We start from the raw sequence: 20,257 nt of genomic DNA, 5'->3' as shown, positions 1-20,257 counted from the left end.
GCCCATCTAAAGAAAGCTGCATGTCTTAACCAGATCTGTGAACATGCTTTACACATGTATATGTACTCAGCACTCACCATGGGTGCCAAAATTTTGGTGGTTGCCTACATTAAGGTCAGCTATCCACTATCTTCCTTTGTAGAGCTCGTCGTCCTTTTTGTAAATGCCGACCCCAGAACTCTGAATATTGCCACATGAACAAGGGCTAAGCTTTTAAGGTAAAACATTTTTCAAGAATATCAAGAAGAGCTGCTAGTATTCCCTCAATCTGTGAGCGTAAATATTCAGCTCACTAATATACAGCAAACCAGAATCTTTGGCTGATTTCCAACAAATTTGCAGAGGAAAATTGCCTTCACAGCAATTAAATTCCTACAAGTCCCATACAAAATATTAATCCAGTTACGGGAGAAAGACCTAAAGTGCCCTTTCAAAAGGAAATATTGCAGCACGGGCTTTCTTTTATTAAACTCTAGAGAATCCACTCAGGATCTAATAAATGCCCCATTCACAGGAAGAGCTTCGTTTGGTGCTTGGATTTTATTAAACTCCGAAGTCAGGCAGCCATGAGACACAAGTCCTTAGGAAACTGGACTTCATTAGATCCAGCGTTCCTAAAAGTTATACTGACATGGTGGGAGGTGTTGTGTCAAAGGAAACGTATTTCAGCTCCGGTTGAGCAATAAGCTTTCTTTCTCTTCTGCCTCCATTGCTTTGGTGAGAGCCGAGGAGGGAATGAGCAGGTATTTCTACCATCTTGCAATTTCACCTCCTATCTTTCCTCCCATGAGAAATATGTGGGCTGAATTTCCACCGCTCTGAACCTCGAGTCGTTTATATTTTTGCAGTTAGTTTTTGGGAACAGCGTAAACCAATCTTGAGCACATTCCCTGTGAATGAAGAGACTAAACGTTTGCAAGGAAACAGAAAATGAATCCCAAGAGCTTTCTCTTAGCCTGAAACCATGGCCTTGCTCTCAAGCTGATGTCAGTCCCAGCAGGCATGAGTCTGTGCCAAAGCAATAGCTCCAGCCTGATTGATGGTGTTAATAACTGTCACTGCTGTGTTGCAAAATGAAAGGTCTGGTTTGAAGACTTTTTCTTGACATTTGCACTTCATCAGCTTTTGTTCAGCAGTTCTCCATGTGAGGGAACCATCTATATTGTGTTGCTTCGCATAAACTTCAGTGACACTGCAAAATGTTTTGCTCCCTCATAAAAATGTGTCAGTGTTACTTATGTAGGCAATTTGCTTGCATAGGTCAAATTAAAAGGCACATTTCTAGAACAGGGTTTAAAGGGGAGTGACTAGACACGGACCCACACGTGGCACAAGTGCCACATCCTGGGCAGCCTACCTTGAACAAATGATGTGTAGGAGAGAGGAGAGAGCAGTAATTCTGCTGAAGACCCACATCAAACAGAAAAGAATGCTGAAAAGCAGGAGTGAAGATGAGCAAAATCTCTTTAAAATGTAGTTTGTTTCTCAAAAATGCAAACACTGACATTGCTCCCACAGTCACACATGCTGCAGGCATTCCCCACCAGCATCTGCACAGGCACAGTACGCTTCAGTGGCATTGTGGATGCCTTTTGAGCAGAACAAAAAGCTCCCAGGACACAGTGACCTCAGCTGAGTGCAGCGATGAGGGGCTGCTCATCGGAGCAAGAAGCCTCAACAGGACTCTCCCTGAGTGCATCGGAAGCAGGAAAGGAAAATACAAAGACAAAGCCATGATCTGATGAGCGGGTGAGAAGCAGAGGGAGCAAGCTACCGGCATGAAAACCAAATGGATTCCAGGCTGAACGCTTTCAAGCCAGGGTGAGAGTAGGATAGCACAAACAAACTACAGGATTACGAAGTGCCCATTAATTAATTAGTATTGCAGGCTGGAGGAAGACATACTGTTCCTGTAGGTGTTTCTCTATAAACATGACAGTATAAACTGCATTCTTATAAAAGCAGAGAGCACAGAATGCTCTCTTGCTGCCTTATTTTAGTGGTAGGTGTTTAGTACTGTTACTCTGTTAAAGAGCTACATGCCATCAAAAAGCAAAGGCTTGGTTCTCCCTATAGCAAAACTACTCCTGCTCTTGATCTGCTTTTAGTCCTCTATCTCTGTGAGGCTTTTGAAACAGTCTTCTAATTAAGTGTAGTTAGTGCACCTAAAATGTACAGATCCTCTGTGCTGTCTATTTTGGTGCTTTGCAGAAGCAGGTATTATATGTATGCTTGAAATCACTGAACTTAAAGCTCATTAAAGCTAAAATGATGATTTACAGGATCTTTAATTATTTGTGGTCTTCCTTTACAGGAGGTGTTCAGAGCTTTCTTTGTTTTGTTATTTTTTTCTGATTTTGGATGTATGAAGTAGTCCAGAAAAGCTGATAGTAGTCCAGAAAAGCCCTCCCTCAAATAATTAGTCCCTGTAACCAGAAACCTATACAAAATTATTCCAGTCATAATCGCGTTTGCAAGGAAAAGACTTTGCTAGTATTCATATTTTGAAGCAAAACCAAGCTGAAAGCCTCTTCAAAAAGGGATCTTCAGGTAGAAGATAAAATAATATTTTCCTGGGGGTAGAGGAGAGGTTAAGTGGCCTCTCTTTAACAGGGACTGAGAGAAAGGAGTCTCATAGGATTAGGACCTCAGGTGGAAAAGAATCTGTGAGAGCTCATGAATCAAACTTGTAGGTGTATAATGTGATTTTTAGAATATCAAACAGAGAGCAGGATGGTTTCATCACACCTAATTTATATTCTAATCAAATTATTCTATCACTGGATTTGAAATATTACTCATAGAAGTGAGATACTATGCGGTGAAGAAACGCTCCAATTTCTTCCTTAAAGTCCCAAGTGCTCTTTTTCTATTGGTCACCTGCAAAACAGCAATCTATTTCAATTACCTGCCATAAATAATGCATTACTACTGAGTAAAAATACTATGTACATTTTAATCAGCTTTCAGCACCTGCAGCCTTTTCCTTGGCTGTCGAGGCAGGAGGCACTGGTCGCTTCATGTGACCCATGGCAAAGAGGAGTTGTGGCAGAGCGCTTTCATGGCTTTTACCTTACTTTTTGCTAGAGACTGATTTAATTTTTTTTTTTTTATTTGTTTTTCCTAATGAGAGACTGGAGAAAGTAAGTAATGTCTACAAGATCTGGGTGCTGGCACGAAGGTAGCATCTCAGTGCCATGTTGGTGCTCTCAGGTGCTAGCAGGGCTGGCCAGCACTGAGGACCTCCTGTTGCAATTTCCTAAGCAACTGATGTCTCTGGTTGCCGCATGTTTTAGTCCTTATGCACAAATCATCTTTGATTATATCTCCTGTTTAAAGATGATTTCAGTGCAACAGAATATGGTGATATTTATGGCAGGGGTGTCGGCAGTGCTGAACTGCACTGCTGTGAATTGGTAGCACAGCTTTGCCAGGTTGGTGAGAGCCTGCAGTGGGTTGAGTTATATTGATGACTGTATCTGACATTTTCAGCTGTTAAGGAGACGTAGTGAACAAAATGTATGCATGAAGAATAAATTTATACTTACTATATACTATAGATGCATGTGGAAATATTTCCATTTGCAAGTATGTATATATATATACTTTTGTTTATATACTTTTATATATTTCTTGGGTTTTATATACCCTGCAGAGCTCCCATCCTTGTTCAGATATTGTAAAGCAGTCCCTGTCAACCTGGAGTTACCTGGAGGAAATGTGACTGTTGATAGGAGCATGCAGAAGCAAGCCAAGTAGGCAGTGTCCCTCCTTTATTTTAATCCAGTTGTTCATCCACACCCACTGATGTAAGGACCATGTATGATTTAAGAAATTAGTGCTTGGATGGAGTGGGTTACTGTTCCACCGTTTCTTAGGATTGGCAGGGCTGGTAATGTGTGTGTTGCTCTCCTCCTCTCACCAGCCAATCCAATACAATCTGTGGAGTCAAAAGCACAGATTTTGCATGTTGTAAAAAGTGAATTATTTCAGCTGGGTCTGTCTTTACTGTCTCTATTCCAAGTATTTCAGGTTGCCCAGCATATTCTGCTTTGAGCATCTGGAAACACTGCACAGTGCTAGGGTGAGAGAGACCAAGTCTGGAGCTTCTGTATAGGAGAGCGTGGAAGGCAATGGTCACCAGGGATGATGGTGTGCTTCCTGCAGTGATGTATCACACCCTGCTGGTCAATGATGGCTGAGATTTTGGTCTTTCCATAGCAGATCAGAAGAAAGCATACAGAAATTACAGGAATAATACCAGTGCATAAGTGATGGGGGGTGGGGGAAGGGGAATGGGTATTCAGTTCTATGTTGGATCATTGAAATTTTCTGTGGTGGCAAACTGTTGCATTGGAAACTATAATAAGCAAATGTGGGAATGGTTGTATGACTGAAAGCATTGCACCACAGTAACCACAGGGAGGAGGCTCAGAAAAGCCAGCATGGCAATACTTCTGGTGTGCTAATTGCTCCAGGTGCTAAGAGGAACCTGGAAGTCTGTAGATGGTGTCAAAACAATGCTGTAATAATAACTGCTTACAAAGGGCAGGGCTTTGAAGCATGTCAGCATGAGGGAACTCTAGAGAGTGTTGTTTCATTGGTATCTCATGCTTCTGGGTCTCACTGCTAGTTATAAACAAGGACTGGAAAGGTTTTAGCACCAGGAAGTGTTGCTTTGGAGGAATTAGTGATATCTCCAGTATTACTGTTAGGACTGAGTTATCTTACAGGCTGCTGAAGTCAAATGAAAGCAAGCTGTGGCAGCCTCAGGAGTGAAATGGCAGGAGGAGTGTCTGATTTCCCCTCTTCAAGATACTGGTTTTGCTTTGGCATCTTTTCTACCATTGTTCCTCATGAGCAAAAATGAGAATAGATACTGTGTCAGTGCAGGAAAAAAAAAAATGCAGATGTCAAGACAGAAATTGGTTGTACCCATTTGTAGCCTGCCATACAGAGATTATGTTTATGGCTGTGAATTATTAAGTTTGGGACGCAGAGAAATGCAAACAGGATGATAGAGAGCGCCATTTTATGCAGTATGTTACGCTGACAATAACACACACATTTGCAAACAAATTAGCTAAAAATGTCTGAAGGACATTCGGCGTGTACAAAGTGGGCCTCATCTCCTGCTGATAGATTCCTTTGGGATGGGTATGGCATGCAAAATGATACACTGCCTTAGAGGATAAATTTATGAAGTTTAGCAATGTAGGTCACATTGCAGGAAAATCATAAATGTCTGAACATCACTCAATAGCCATTCAATCAACTGCTCAAAGCAAAATGGAAAACTGAGCAGCATGTAGCTGTCTCTGGTGAAAACTGGAGAAAGTCATGATATGATGTAAAACCTTCTTGGTCTTCCATCCATATGTATTTCTTTCTTCTATTATACTTGCCAGTTCAGTTAAATTTCTGTGTCCACGTCAGTGGAAACAACAAAGCCAATGTCTTTGGTGGTTAGTGTGAACAATAATAAGAGCACTGAATTGCTCGTGAAAGATACATCAGAAATAGAGCGAATTGGAAGAGATCAGTGGTTGCTTTCTAAGTTGAGAAATTCCTGAGAGCCTGAGATCCAGAGATTGAAAACTTTGCTAGAGATATCAAGAACCATTCTGAAAACGTCTTGAATTTCATTTGAGAGCGCTAGTCCTAAAATTTATTTCTCTATGCTTTTCTGCCATGATCTGATAATGCATGTCCAAATATGCATCACAGCAGTAACAAATACCCTCAGTTGACAAAATCAGTGCCTGTTTACAGTGTCAAGCAAGGTTCAAAGGCTCTCTGATGGGTTTTCTTGTGAGTACCTACTGAATGTAAATAATACTCTTACAGAAGGATTTCTGCAAGGAGTCAAGTTTGAGTAAGATTCATGATTTATTTTCAGACATTTTAAGTGAAGAGTCTCAAATTCCTCCTCTCAGAGGCACCAGCCTGGTTGAAACACTGTAATTCCTTCTGGGTGTTTAACGAAGTATTTTCTTCCTAACCTGTATAAACCATGGATGCTATGTTTAAACAGACTTAAATGGCTTAGGAATCTAAGTCCCATTGATCTTCATAGTCAATGGGCTTATGTGTTTCTAGATAATATTCTGTCTGTTATTAAATAAAGACAGTGTGAAACCTGTCCCCGTAGAAATCAACTTTCCTATCGATTTAGTCAACCCAAGATTCCTCATGCAGTCTTTGAAGATGTCAAGTAGGAAAAAAAAGCATAAAAAAGAAATTGTGGAAGAGAGCTGGAAAGAGAACAGTGGAGCTTGCAGCAAGCAAAGCGGAGAGGAGTGTTGAAGGCTGGTGGTGTGTGCCTTCGCTCTGCGCCCCTCTGCTGGGTCCCCACCCACTGGAAATTAGCGAGGGTAGGGGCAGGCTGGGGGAAGCATTGCCCGCCCTGTGATCCCGGGGAATCAGAGTCTCAGAGCTCCGAGCTGCTTCTGTCAATGTGCCACAGCTGCTTGCCTAGCCTAGAGCAGCAAACAGCGGTCGTTAGGCTGCTAAACTCATTTATTTGGATTTTGCACTGGGGAACGATGAATGCATAGAGAGCAACGTTTGTGAAGTTTAGAGCAGGGACCGCTACAGCTGAACTGCATAATTCTGAATTTTGTAGTAGGCAGCGTCAGGAGCATGGGAAACAAAGGCTGGCTCCGAGTGGGAGGAAGCTGTAATCCCACCATGCCAAGTGCTCCCTGTGTCAGGCTGCGTGAGCACAGCTCTGTCTCTGTGCCATTAAGGAAGGAGATACGCTGACAGTGTCAGTGTCAACAAAAGAGAGAGCCCAGAAGTGAGAGCAAACTGTCAGAAAATGATGAAAAAAATATCAGTGCTTGTCAACTGTGAGGAAATAGCGAGGAATATATATAGTGAGACATCATGTAGAAAGTTCAGGGAAGCAGAAGCAGGCTCCTCCAGCCTTGTAAGCTGTGTTCACCTCTAGAGCCCCACCTAAGCAAGTCCTTTCTCTGAGCCTTTGTACGCAGGGGAGGAGGAGAAAGAAGGGGTTCAGCAGGAGGAGGAAAATACTGTTCCACATAGCAGTGGGGTGCGTACACGGCTGTGCTGGAAGCAACATCTGGAGTGTGGAGAGAAAGGGATGAGAGAATGAGGTTAGCAGCAAAAGAGAAATATAGAGGAGGCTGTGATGAGGTCTGCAAATGCGTGTCATAGAGCAGAATAAAGACAAAGCTAGCATAAATAGAAATGCTTGAGGCTCAGCAGTACGGATAGGAAGTAATCCATCAGTCAGGACTATCAGAAACAATTGGCATGAATTTTGTGCTACTACATGAAATTGAATCAAAACATACAATCAGTGCACGGCAAGAAATCAAAGCAACTGTGAAGACTTTCTATGGATTTATGCAGTTTTCTTTTAACCCACGATAAATTAAACTTACCCCAGTGAAATTTACCCCAGCATCTCAAACATGTGAATTGAAATCTGCATCTGTGGACAAGGATAAGTTTTTCCCTCATTACTTTTCTTGTTTTGATATGAACAGTAAAACAGTTTTTGATCTGATTTCTGTAAAGTAACACCAAAAAAGCCACAGCTGTAAAATGTTGTGCAGAATGTTTTGGTCGTGTGGTCAAAACAAAAAGCAAAATGGTACTCTTTGCTAATACTGATGTGTGTCCATGTGTGTCTCTGTGTGCTTAAGAGGTGTATGGGTGAATGTGCTGGTGTGGGTGCTACTTTGCAAAAAACTCACAGTATTTACTTAGTTCCAATGTTCTGCTGCACAAAGGATTTTCACAACCAGATAGATAGATAGGCAGATGGTTATACAGGCACATGCATATTGATGCAAGAAAGAAAATATACCAACCATTCAAGCCTGAGAGCTATTTAACTACCTAAATGTAGATCTCCCCATGAAAAGGTATTTAAGTCGAAGCCATCTCAGTGCATTTTGTATTTTCCAGAACACTTGACATGAAAAAAACCTGTTAGAAAGCCAGGCCAGTGGGTTTTAATTTTGCACTTCTCAAACCAGACATTGATTATTACCTATAGCTGGTGCCTTATGCTGACAGTTAAATGCTGGACTCCTGGAGAAGCTGGCATGCTAATACTTACATGAAAAAGGTCTCATTGCTCAAGGGTTCACTTGTTTCCACAGTGATTTCCACTGCATAAGCTCAGTCTCCAGTGAACCAAGCCAAGATTGTCACCTGAAAATTTCAATGTGTGAAGTAAGGTATTGACTGCCGCTGAACAAATCTTATCTTTTTGCTCATAATGGGATAATCTGCAAAGCCATTTCTGTGCACTGCTTAAAAATAAAAACCCATCAGGTATAAGCAAACACACTTGGCAGTTGGCTCAATTTTTAATTATAAGAAAAATATACGTCTATAGGAGAGGACTCTGCAGATGAAGTGCTGCTTCAGATTAAAAAGTATATTAACTGACTTAATATTCTAACCCTAACTGAGTGTTTGTCTGGAAAAACTTTTTAATAGGCATAGTCATATCAGATGAGAATTGAAGTGCTTCTCTGTAATATGTTTATTGGCTTTGAACGCAGCACAACTGATGGTTTGGTCACAGAAACCTGCCAGAGGGCAGCTTGCTTTCAAAGAAAAGAAACAACCGGTGACTTTTCAAGGTAACAGTGAACCTGAGGGTGCACTTACACTTCAGCTTAAGCTGATTGAGGTGATTAGTTTTCAGCCAGACACGGTTCCTGAACCCACACACCACAGGAGCAGGGAAAGCTCAGCACTGCTTTGGGGACTGCAGGGGCAGATGAGGGGTGAGCAGCAGCCCCAGCTCACTCTCCTTTAATGCCATGAAGCCACATCCTGACCAGAGCAGTGCAGATTTCTTTCCAAATCTGAAATTCTTCTTTGGATTCAGAACATTCTGCATTTTGCATTTGTTCGTACGTTTGATTGCTTTTAATTGGTCTACATGGCCTTTTTTTCCCCTCCGGCAGCAAGTGGCAGCTGTTTTTTTTGCTGCAGTCTCTAGACAGGTACATGCTAGCTTTAACATTTTGCCTGGAATTAGACCATTAATACATCCACAACCGCTTTAAACCCAGGAATGAGTGCAGTCATCCTTCTGCAAGCTTTGCAGAGAGCTAGCTGGCAGGTCAGGTTTAGTAGCCAGAACTGTATAGATGTCCTCAATTTAAATTTGATCTATTTTTACCATAATGCAGCTAGATTTGCAGAAGCAATCAGTATGAAAGCAGTGCGCTTGCAGATAATGGCAGCTGTTAAGATCCAGCTTCTTCTTAGGTTTTAGGCACCTTGCTGCAAGTGAAATGGACATTTCCATAAAGCTTATTCTACCTCAATAAACAAAACCAGCCTCAAATCAACCAGAGAAGAAGTTGTTTTGGTCCAGATCAGACGCTGTTTATCTGCAAGACACCAGACATACCTTCACAGTGGGAGGAATTCAATTTATTCACTGAGGCGAAGACAATGTGGCTGGTCTGTGAAGGCAAACCAGGTATTAAGATATGGCAGGTGCTATGCGTAGCTGTTATGGCAAAAGTAGGGAGTTTCAACCCAAAGTTTTTCCCACTAATAATCTAGTTACAGTTAATCACAGATTATTTTTACAGCAGAGTGATCTGTGAAGGGGGCGTTATGGTGTCTGCCATTGCAAATAATCCATTTGGTTTGACAGAGCAATCAAGTGTTCTGCATTGAAAGCACACTGCAGATATGTTTCTTCCCAAGTTTCCCACAGCCAGCCTTGTAGAGGTTGGCATGTGCCTGAAGTTTTGCTCAGGTCCTATTGAGCTCTCAGCGGAAGCGAGGAAGGCATGCGCTAGCAGCTCAGTGCGCAGCAGCCCATACGTGTTGGGTGGGACACACAGTTCAGCATTTTTATGGGAGGAATCTGCTTCCAGCTGTCTCACCGCAGTTATCATCATTCGGAGGGATTCTGCCACTTGGTTCAGAAGAGATCTTGAACCCAGCAGCAATAGTTTCAATGCCAGTTATTATGTTGTCTAGTGAAATGGACTGGGCACGAGGAGGAGTTCGATTACTCTGTGAGCCTTCATAATGGTGTGGTGCACCGCGTAACCACGCAGGGCGAGACACAGGAGCCGCAATGCCCTCGCTTTATTAAAACATCAATTATCAAACCAGCAACGTGCCTCTGGAAATGAGATTATCTGGAAGTACCAATGCTTGCAAAAGGCAGAAGCTGGCCTTCAGCCTGGTGCCTGAGCTGACCCCGGGTGAGCAGGTGGCCTGTGATGGCCACACACTCCACCATATGGTATGCTGCAGTGCTGAGCATTGTATCATCATCTGTGGGCTCTGCATTCATAGATCTTTTAATTAGCACAGTGGAAACACGAACAAAAACAGTTCATGAAATAGTGGAAGCTTCTGTGCCTATAAAACCATTGCATTTTAGATTGGCATTTATTCTCTTCTGATGACTGAAATATTTAGTCCATAGAAATTCCACTCAGATAAAAGCAGCCATCTCTTCACAAAAGATAACAAGCAAAGCATCTTGAGATAAAAATAGTCTGTCTTGCAATCTCTGCAACTCAGTTGTTCTGTGACCTTTCCATAGACAAGCTGCAAACTAAATCCTCCACCAGGCTTTAACTGGGGAGAAGCACCGGTCTCCTCAGCTGCTCATTCCCAGACTAGAACTGTTGCACTGGCTGCAGATCATTCTCTGTAGGAGGAATCTGAAGCTTTTGCAAGAACACACTGTGGTCAGCAGCCTCCATACCAGCTGTCTTGCAGGGTGACAAGGCTTCCCACGTCCAGCTGGGAACATGCTGAATTCCTCCAGGTCCTGATGCAACAGACATCAAGTCAGTGAGGTCATTCTTGTAGCATCTTCTCCAATGCTGTTTGGAAACTTTGCTTGGTTGATACCTTGACCTTCATGGCAAAAGGCAAAAAGCTGACCTTAACTATGACAAATTTACTTACCACGTGACAGAAATACTGAATTCACAAACTAAAATAAGTGGCTATATATATAATGGCTGGGCTACTGTATTGTGTGAAGTCTGATATATCGGTGCATTATTACATTACAAAGAATTAATGAGCTTATATATTTTATGGCACATAAGTCTTATTAACATTTCTGGCTTAGTAAATAAATTGTGGCAATGTGTCATGCTCTTCTACAGTGTCATTTTCCTTTTGTGCTAACGGTCAATTAAAGTGTTAGGACATTGACAACCTCTAACTTTCCCACTCTGCCAGTGCTGAGTGCAACCTTGAAACAATAACATTCAGACCTGGAGAATTTTCTGGCTGATGTTGCATGACACAAAGTGTATGCTTTTATTTGCATGAATGCATAGGTATAATAAAGTTCCGCCCTTAATGGACTTCTGCAAATACCTTTCAGGGGTTGCTAAATTACTTTTGAAATCAAATTTAGCTCACATTGGTGCTGGATCTCACAAAAAGGGTATGCTTATAGAAACCTGTTCTGACAAACGCAATTGAAGGTACATCCTAGCACAGCAGCAGAGGGTAAATCCCCTAGATGACAAGGTCCTCAGAGATGGTTGAACAAAACTGCTTTATGTCTTAATTGTTTTTTTGAACCTGCCCTCCCCGTGGTTTGGTTTCACAGGTGCGGTTAGAGTGGCCAACAGACCTGACAGTGAACCCGCTGGACAACTCGCTGTACGTCCTGGACAACAACATCGTCCTGCAGATCTCTGAGAGCAGACGTGTGCGCATCATCGCAGGGCGCCCCATTCACTGCCAGGTGCCCGGCATCGACCACTTCATCGTCAGCAAGGTGGCCATCCACTCCACCCTGGAGTCAGCCCGAGCCATCGCTGTGTCCCACAGCGGGATTCTTTACATTGCTGAGACTGATGAAAGAAAGATCAATCGCATACAACAGGTCACAACCAACGGCGAGATCTCCATAATTGCCGGAGCCCCGTCAGATTGTGACTGCAAGATTGATCCTAATTGTGACTGTTTCTCAGGTAAGACAGCGCTATCCTGTACTTTCCTGTTGCTGCACAGTCAAGACCCTCTGGCATAGCTGAAGGTTAGCAAAGCGACAGGGGTAACAGGCTGGTTCAACTTCCTTGGAAAGCAGAAAGCCTTATCAGCAGCTCCGCATGAATTTGTTTAATCCATTGGGTGCAGAGGCATGAGTCTTCCAGCTGGCATTGGAAGAACCTCTGAGTGGGCACAGATTTTCCTGTTTCAATACAGAGATTACACATCATTCAAAATGAGTTCTAAGTATGGTTTTTTATGTCAGCTTTGCTCATGCTGAAGATGTTAGCAGCCCCTGTGCAGATTGCACCTGAATACTCCTGGATGTGGAAGCCCTTTTTGCCAAGGAGAGTATCAAAATGTTCCACATCCTGTGAAAAGTGCTATCTCACGCCTTCTTGTTGTGCATTTTTTTTTTCACATAAACCTATTTCATGATGGAACCAAAGAGAATGTTCCCTTACACAGAGGAAGGCAGTACACTGTCATCTTGCCATCTCCAAGAACCACTTTGTTCAGCTCTGTAATGCTATCATAATTCATAAGCCGCCCATTACGAGTAAAAGGTTAATGACTGACAAGAAAACATAAAGTATGTCAAGAAGGAGAGGAAAAAAAATGTAAATGGTCTTCCAGAGGAGGTGAGTTCCTGACCCATTATGGATAATCAAAATCTCATGAGCTTTGCCACGTGCTTCCAGCTTCAGGTATGGCTCTGTCATACCGGTGCTGAATAGCATCCTGTCAGGGGTTCTGATTGAGGGAATCTACCCTCAGCACACACACAGAAAAGTACTGTGGCAAACCTAATGATTGTGCCAGTGCTGGGCTGGTGAAAGGCAGACACCGGTTGGCAGAGACCAGCTCATTTGTCCGTTTCCAAGGCAGCAAAGGATATGCTCAAATTCTCCATCAAATTGTATTTCTGAGTCAGGAGAAAGGGAGCAGTCGTAACAGTAATGTGCTGCTCTCTAAGAGTGAGGCTTAATATGCTTCCTTTCCGATTACATAAAATCCTGTTCATCTGAAGTCATTTAGATACTGAGGTATACAGCCCATGATCATGAAAACATCCTCTTTGGATCTTAAAACACGTAGTATTTATAAGTGCTAAGTACAATTATGATTGATATAGGAGGGGGTATATTTTCAAGGCCTTTTTTGGCTATTAATCTCATTTACTTTTCTATAATGTTGAGATTTTAGTAAGTACAATCTAATCTTTGCTTCCCTTAATTGCTTTGAATTACTGATTTTTATTTATACCACAATTCTGCTTGGACTACATATCAGCATACAAGAAGTAGGAAATGAAACTTCACCTGTCGTTAACATTTTTTCTTTCATGTTTCAGTATGTGATGCTTCCCTGAGCATCAGGGCTTTGGAGTTAGTAAAAATGGTGTAAGTTGGATAATTTGTCTTCTAGTTTGTCTTTACTGAGACCGATCCAGAATTGCACCAGCTTTAAATAATGGAGGTTTAATGAATTGGAAGCAGATACTCTCCTGTTGACATATAAATGCTGAGAAGCAGCAGTAAGCCAGGCTTTGAGGTTCAGCTTAAATGCAGACATTGCAGATTACTAACACTGCCATTTATGTCCCAGGTGACGGTGGATATGCCAAAGATGCAAAGCTGAAAGCACCTTCCTCCCTAGCAGTCTCTGCTGATGACACGCTGTACGTAGCAGACCTTGGCAACGTTCGCATCCGCGCCATCAGCCGAAACAAGGCTCACCTCAGTGACACGAATCTGTACGAGATTGCGTCACCGGCAGACCAAGAGCTGTATCAGTTCACCATCAATGGCACCCACCTGCACACCCTGAACCTCATCACGAGGGACTACATCTACAACTTCACCTACAGCGGAGAAGGGGACGTTGTCACCATTACCAGCAGCAATGGGAATTCGGTGCACATCCGCAGAGACACGAGCGGCCTGCCCCTGTGGGTCGTGGTGCCGGGCGGCCAGGTATACTGGCTGACAATAAGCAGCAATGGTGTTCTGAAAAGGGTTTATGCCCAAGGCTACAACCTGGCTCTGATGACATATCCTGGAAACACAGGACTTCTAGCAACCAAAAGTGATGAAAATGGATGGACCACTGTGTATGAGTAAGTCCATGGCATTAAATTTCTGATGTAGGGAGCCCTGTTTTAAACAAATGGTTTTGTTTTTTTTTTATTCTAGTAATTACAAAAGACAAAGCTATTGTACAAGCTCTTACAAACAGTAAAACATTTCTTAAGTGTTACAGCCTGTCAAATGTAAGCAATGTGAATGTACACAGTGCCCATTACATGTACAAAAACTGCCTGGAACCACACGTCATTCATACCATATTAGTGTGAATCTCTGTTTCTCTAAATGCAAGTATGGTTTTGGAATTTTTGGTAACTAAAGAAGTAGAGGCCAGTTGTGATGTGAATCACAGATTTGCAAAAACCCTGAGGAAGACAAAATGGGAAAAATTAACATACTCATAGGAGCAAGGAGTATTACAAAAGAAACTGAGAATCTTGGTGGAAGGAACATTCAAATGCAAGAATGGACTTGTCTCCATTGTTAGGGGAAGAGGATATATAATTAAATATACATATATCTAATAGGGAAAAGATATGTATTAGTGGTATAGGAATGGCCTTATAAGGAAGGGGCTTTGAGACATTTGACAGGACTCATAAAGAGCAAGACAAGGCAGTACAGATGCAGTCAGAACATTAGAGTCTGGTCCCTGGGAGGGAACAACCCCAGAGAAAAGCAATGTTTGATTTGTACAGAGGTGTGATAGATCAGGATTTCTCATTATTTATAATTGTCATAATTCCTGTTTGAGAACATGGCAAGTGACTGATGGAAATCATGTGTTAACACTGCACTACTAGTTCAAAGTTCTTCAAGGAAAATAATGCCTGCTTTCTGTAGGGCATAGGAGTCCATTGTCAAAAAGGAAAATGAAAAGCCATCCAGGTGAGATATGAATAGAAATTAAGCTACTGCATAAGTCACCTGCAAAGGCAGCTGAGTCACCATCATTATGGGTTTTTTAGAATTATTTTTTATTAAACTGCAAGTGGGATAAATGCAGGGGAAACTGCTGTCTAGAGTGTGGGATTTGTTGTTGAAGGGGATATTTTTCCATTTTACCCTCCATTATACCACTAAAACAGAATAAATGATAGAGTTGCTCTAGGTGTAGACAACTGGGGCCATTTTTGACGATATTCAGAACAAAACCATACAGAGCCTCCCTGATTCGGTTCTCATTATCTGGCATCTAGCAGTAGAAGTTGCAAGTTTCATGCAAGAGCACAAGGCTGGTGCTTGCTGTCTGCTGCAGTTTAAACACTGATCTAAGAGAGATTTCTGTTCTACACAGAAGTGAATCAATTAAAATATGTGCTTCTTTGAAAGTAGAGGGATTCATTTAAATTCCTACCAGAGGATGGGATCAATTCCGGTGGTGGACAGATGACACTTTCAAAAAGCTTTCACAGTAGCTCCGAGTCATGTCTGCTGCTTCCTAAAATGCTGAACACTGTGCATTGTTTCAGGGCCTTTATTGTTTGAGCTTGTTAGAGGGGATTATGTGTAGTCCTGTGCTTCTCAGTGGCTTTAATATTGCTACTCCTACTCTGTCCCACTGGCATCGGCTGTAAACCTTTTCAGACAATTACTGCTCATGCCTGTTGTCCTCTGGCAAGTAGTTTGTAATGCAGGACTCAGTAAGATTTCTTTTTAAGGGACTTTTCCTGCTTGCAAGGTCCTCCCACTTATGTAGTACTGATTTCCTCACCCAGAGATACATGAAGGGACAGTATCCACACTCATGCTTTCAGTTGTACAGACCGTATGTTTGTGCACTTCTGCCAGTGTAGATCTGCCAACAAAATTAACAGAGTTACAGATCTAACATTACAAAAATAGCAGCAATATTAAATGGTGAAGTCATATCGTTAATATTTATTGTTCAGACCAATATTTTAAGTCATCTTCATAATGTGTTACAGCTTTCTGAGTGGCTGAGATGCCATGTCAGAGGGACAATTGGTACAATCAATGATATGCTGAATGTGGATGTGTTTTCAGAAGCTGATTTTCCTTTTCTCTATAAATAGCTCATGGTAGATGATGGTCCTTAGTCATATATAAACATTGTGTTGGAGTTTAGAGAATTAACATACAAGCAACTTTCCAGTTGCCTGCAATCAACTTTTCTGTTTAAGCTAGATTTGCATTTACATCCAGAAGTTCAATCCATGTCACTATCAAGCTGAAATAGGAATGAGTTTGTTTAACAACACGTATCACACATACTTGGGAATATGAGCAAAGATAATGAACTGTTCAGAACACATACCTGTGTGTCAGATTCTCTCAGAGGGAAATTATTAAGAGGTAGAAAACCACCTACAAAAGTACTTGTCATCCATCTAGTCTAATCTGATAGAATGGAAGAGCTCTTGCATAAAATTATGTACTAATGTACGATTTCAGTCATATAGGGTTTTTTCCTAATATTATATCATTAAAGCCATAAAAAGGGAGGGGGGCCACTGGGCCTCTATTAAATCAAGGACAAGAAAACATCTGCAAGAAACAGCCCTCTCTGAAAAAATTAATTAGACTGCTTTCCCTTTGAAATGGTATAACTCTTAACTGTGCTACACATAGAAATGCAAATAGATTGTGAAGCTCTATACCCAAGTGTGCTTTTCTAATATTGGTGAGCACTTCCTCATGTGAGTACTGAAATCAGTGCAATTATTTGCATGATTAAATGGTCACCAGAATGATTAACAGTGCAGTAACTGGGCACCAAATTAACATTAAGAAATACGTCATGATTCTGCCCCTACTAGTATGGGTAGGACATTGCTCTGCAAGAACTGAGACCAAGTGTGCTGTTATTCATCATGTGAAAGGTGGCAGAACCTGTCCTCAGAGGGCTAGGTTTCTTGAAGCAATCTGGAATAAAAAAGCCCTTTGGATGGTTACACTGTGAAACCATTATGGAGACACTGACCTTGAAGTCAGCTGTACCGTCTACTTGAGTTAGGGTACATGGGCATGTGCTCTACAGCCTCATGTTAGTTGTTCAGTGCCAAGTCTGGTCTGCTATCCAGTTACGTTTTCAGCTACACAGGAAGTTCTGTACCTCTTCATCAGCAGCATCCAGCAGCAAAACTGCAGAGGTGGATCCTGATTCTTATGCACAAGTATATTCCAACAAACTGGCTGCATTTATCCCATAAAAATGTATCATTTGGGGATTTTTGTGTAGTAATGTAGAAAATCCAAATAACTTAGCAAGCTGTTTGATCAAGTAGTAAATGAAATATAGTTGCCCAGTGTTTGTAGAGTTTTCTAATGATGAAGAAGGGTGGTCTTAATCTGTTTTAATCACAGAGTGGCACTCAGTCCATTGGCACAGAACCGACATCAGGGTGAGATGGAAAGAAGTCACACAAAATGTGTTAGGGCAGTAAGAGGTGAAAGAGAGAGAGATTATATTGCATTTAACATTTAATGAATTTACATGTCAAAAAATACAAGGTGCTTGGCAATTTCCTTTTCCAGTGTTTCATTTTAGAAGAACAGCTGCTCTGTTTTCTTTTTCATACTGAATGGAAAAGGGAATTCCTGATTTTGTTCATCAATATCTTTTGTGGCACACAGATTTTGTCTAATTAGGGATAGGTGAGGGCCTGAAAGAAAGGATGCTAACCCGTTAAAGTGAAGGACATTGCCAGACCATCTACTGATGTGAATGGGAAGAGCTCCCCTTGGAGGGAGCAGGGCTGTGCCAGTTGGTACACCAGCTGAGGATACATTTTGCGAGTGCAAGAGAGACAGATAGTAATAGGTGAAAACTTAATTGTGCTTTCCTACCTGCTCAAGTGGGCTTCTATTTTATGAACATTTGTTGATTTTACTCATGCAAAAGCGTCATCAGCATGTTCAGTGAGTTCTCTTGGATGAGTAAAAATGTCTCAGGATCAATGAGATTTTTAAGATGGGTGGCACTAATATGGAACTATATCAAATACCAACCATTGTTGTGCGTTGTTTGCTGTGTGAACCGTCAGAAAGAACAAACTTATCTGTAGACTGAAGAGACCCATTAGAAACATTGCTCCACAGCTTTTGAATTACTCACTGGCATTTTCATAACGTGGCCTGATTATCAAGTAGAGTCCTTAAACAAGAACGGTTTCTTTAGCACTGATTCAGTTTAGGTTAACTGAAATGGGGCACCCTGGATTCTGATGATTTTACTTGTGATGAGAAGTTCTGGCCCCTGGGAAACATAACGCGAGTGAAAACCACACAGCTGACCAAACAGACTTCCACCTAATTTTATTGCTCTTATTATGCTTTAGGTCCCTTTTTTTCAGTTTGCCATTCATACTATGTGCTTCACTCATCAGCAGCAAAAGGCAGTTATAAAATCACAGAATCATGCTTGGGTTGGAAGGGACCCCAAGGATCAAGTCCACAACCTCCAGATCTGTTACTAGACCAGGCTGCCCATGGCCCCGTCCAACCTGGTCTTCAATACCTCCGGGGACGGGGCATCCACAACCTCTCTGGGCAGCTGTTCCAGCACCTCACACTATGGAGTGCTGCAGCAGCCTAAGGTCTGGCTTTCAGAATGAAACATGCACCAATTCTTACCTTTTTGCTTGTTGAACAGTGTTGAAAATGCATCTTTTTTTTTTTTTTTCCCCTCTGTTTTTTAAAAATGTCAGCAGTGTCTGCAGGCACGGTATTCCTGTGGTGTTAATGCTGTGTGTTGCAGGTACGACTCTGATGGCCACCTGACCAATGCCACATTCCCAACTGGGGAAGTCAGCAGTTTCCACAGTGATGTTGAAAAACTGACGAGAGTGGAACTTGATACTTCAAACCGGGAGAACGTGGTCACAGCTACAAACTTCTCAGCTACTTCTACAATATATACTTTAAAACAAGGTAATGAAGGCATTTCTGTTATTTCTTTCCTAGTCTTCACATTTCAGACTCTGAATATTGTTGCATTCTTAACTGTTTGATTGAAAGACACTGAAATTAGTTCATTTGTTTCTTCCTTGTTTCAGTACAAATAGCTCGATAGTACTTACATTTCTCCTGAGGTTCCTGCCAGGAACAAACCACCAGTGAATTCTTTTCCTCCGAGAAAAATCCCGTGGGTAAATTGTAGTTATTGAAATCTCTGATGTCTCCAAGCTTTACATGCTATTAACCATGCCAGTATCTAGGGGAATTGGATTGACCCATAATACACCAAGATTTGTAATTCTGAGAACTGTGCCCAAAGAGTGATGTGCTCTGCTGCTGTTTTGGTAGTGAAATGCCATGTTTGGCCAGTGCCATGAATTCTTTCTGGTAGTTCTGTATCTGATGGCAGCACGTGTAGGAAGGAGGAGTTGATTATTAAGGGTGACACTCACTTTTGTCTCTTAGTCCTAAGCAAACAGTAGAACTCAGTCTCAAGGCTGGCCATAATGGAACCTCTGCCCCAGGGTCCTGATGCTAGTGGGGAAGAGTAGAGGAATAACAGTGATCAGAATGCAGCCTATGAGTTCATGTATTGCTAGGCTGAAAGCAAAACTCTTTAATCCTGCTAGGAAACCTGGACAGCGGAAATCATTTGTCCCAGTGTAATAAAGAGAGGCTTAGGCATGCGTAGATGTGTAGATCTGGAGGTTACAGATTCCAAAAATCACACTGCAGTTAGTGCATGAACAGAAGTCTGTAAACTTGGGACAAACAAAGCCCCGTTTTCTTCATAGACCTGTGAATCTGAAATTCTCTGTATTCCCTGTTTTTGCTTGTTGTTTTTTTTGACAGATAACACACAGAATATCTACCGGGTCAGCCCAGATGGGTCTCTGAGAGTCACCTTTGCCAGTGGAATGGAAATCACGCTTAACACAGAGCCTCATATTCTAGCAGGAGTAGTCAGTCCCACTTTAGGGAAGTGCAATATCTCCCTTCCTGGAGAGCATAACTCAAATCTCATTGAATGGAGGCAAAGGAGGGAGCAGACCAAAGGCAATATCTCCACGTTTGAGAGAAGGCTAAGGGTAAGGTTTCCTCTTGTGTGAAGTGCAGTGTTCCCTTTGAAAGCCATTGAACTAAAATGATGTTGAAATGCTCTACTTTGTAAGAAGTGTAATAGGAAGTTTGTATCAATGGTGGGCCCCAGCCATGAATTTCAAAACCAAACTCCTCCAATACTGGCAGGGGTGTTTAATCTC

The 20,257-nt window shown here is 41.9% G+C and overlaps 1 protein-coding gene across 7 annotated transcripts in view; it reads left to right on the top strand.

Moving 5' to 3' along the window:
* The window catches only part of TENM1 (teneurin transmembrane protein 1), an 823,045-nt gene that overhangs the window by 784,089 nt on the left and 18,699 nt on the right, over positions 1–20,257 (top strand). For all 7 annotated transcript variants that reach the window (XM_052673651.1, XM_052673650.1, XM_052673645.1 and 4 more), the window contains 4 exons: positions 11,603–11,969; positions 13,597–14,107; positions 18,796–18,968; positions 19,848–20,083. In XM_052673651.1, the coding sequence (XP_052529611.1) occupies positions 11,603–11,969; positions 13,597–14,107; positions 18,796–18,968; positions 19,848–20,083 (1,287 nt within the window). The remainder of the gene's footprint in view (positions 1–11,602; positions 11,970–13,596; positions 14,108–18,795; positions 18,969–19,847; positions 20,084–20,257) is intronic.

This window comes from Tympanuchus pallidicinctus, unplaced genomic scaffold, assembly GCF_026119805.1.
Source record: "Tympanuchus pallidicinctus isolate F22 unplaced genomic scaffold, pur_lepc_1.0 scaffold13, whole genome shotgun sequence".
Lineage (NCBI taxonomy): Eukaryota > Metazoa > Chordata > Aves > Galliformes > Phasianidae > Tympanuchus > Tympanuchus pallidicinctus.
The sequence above is the reverse complement of the archived record's forward strand: the minus strand, read 5'-3'. Positions and strand labels throughout refer to the sequence as shown.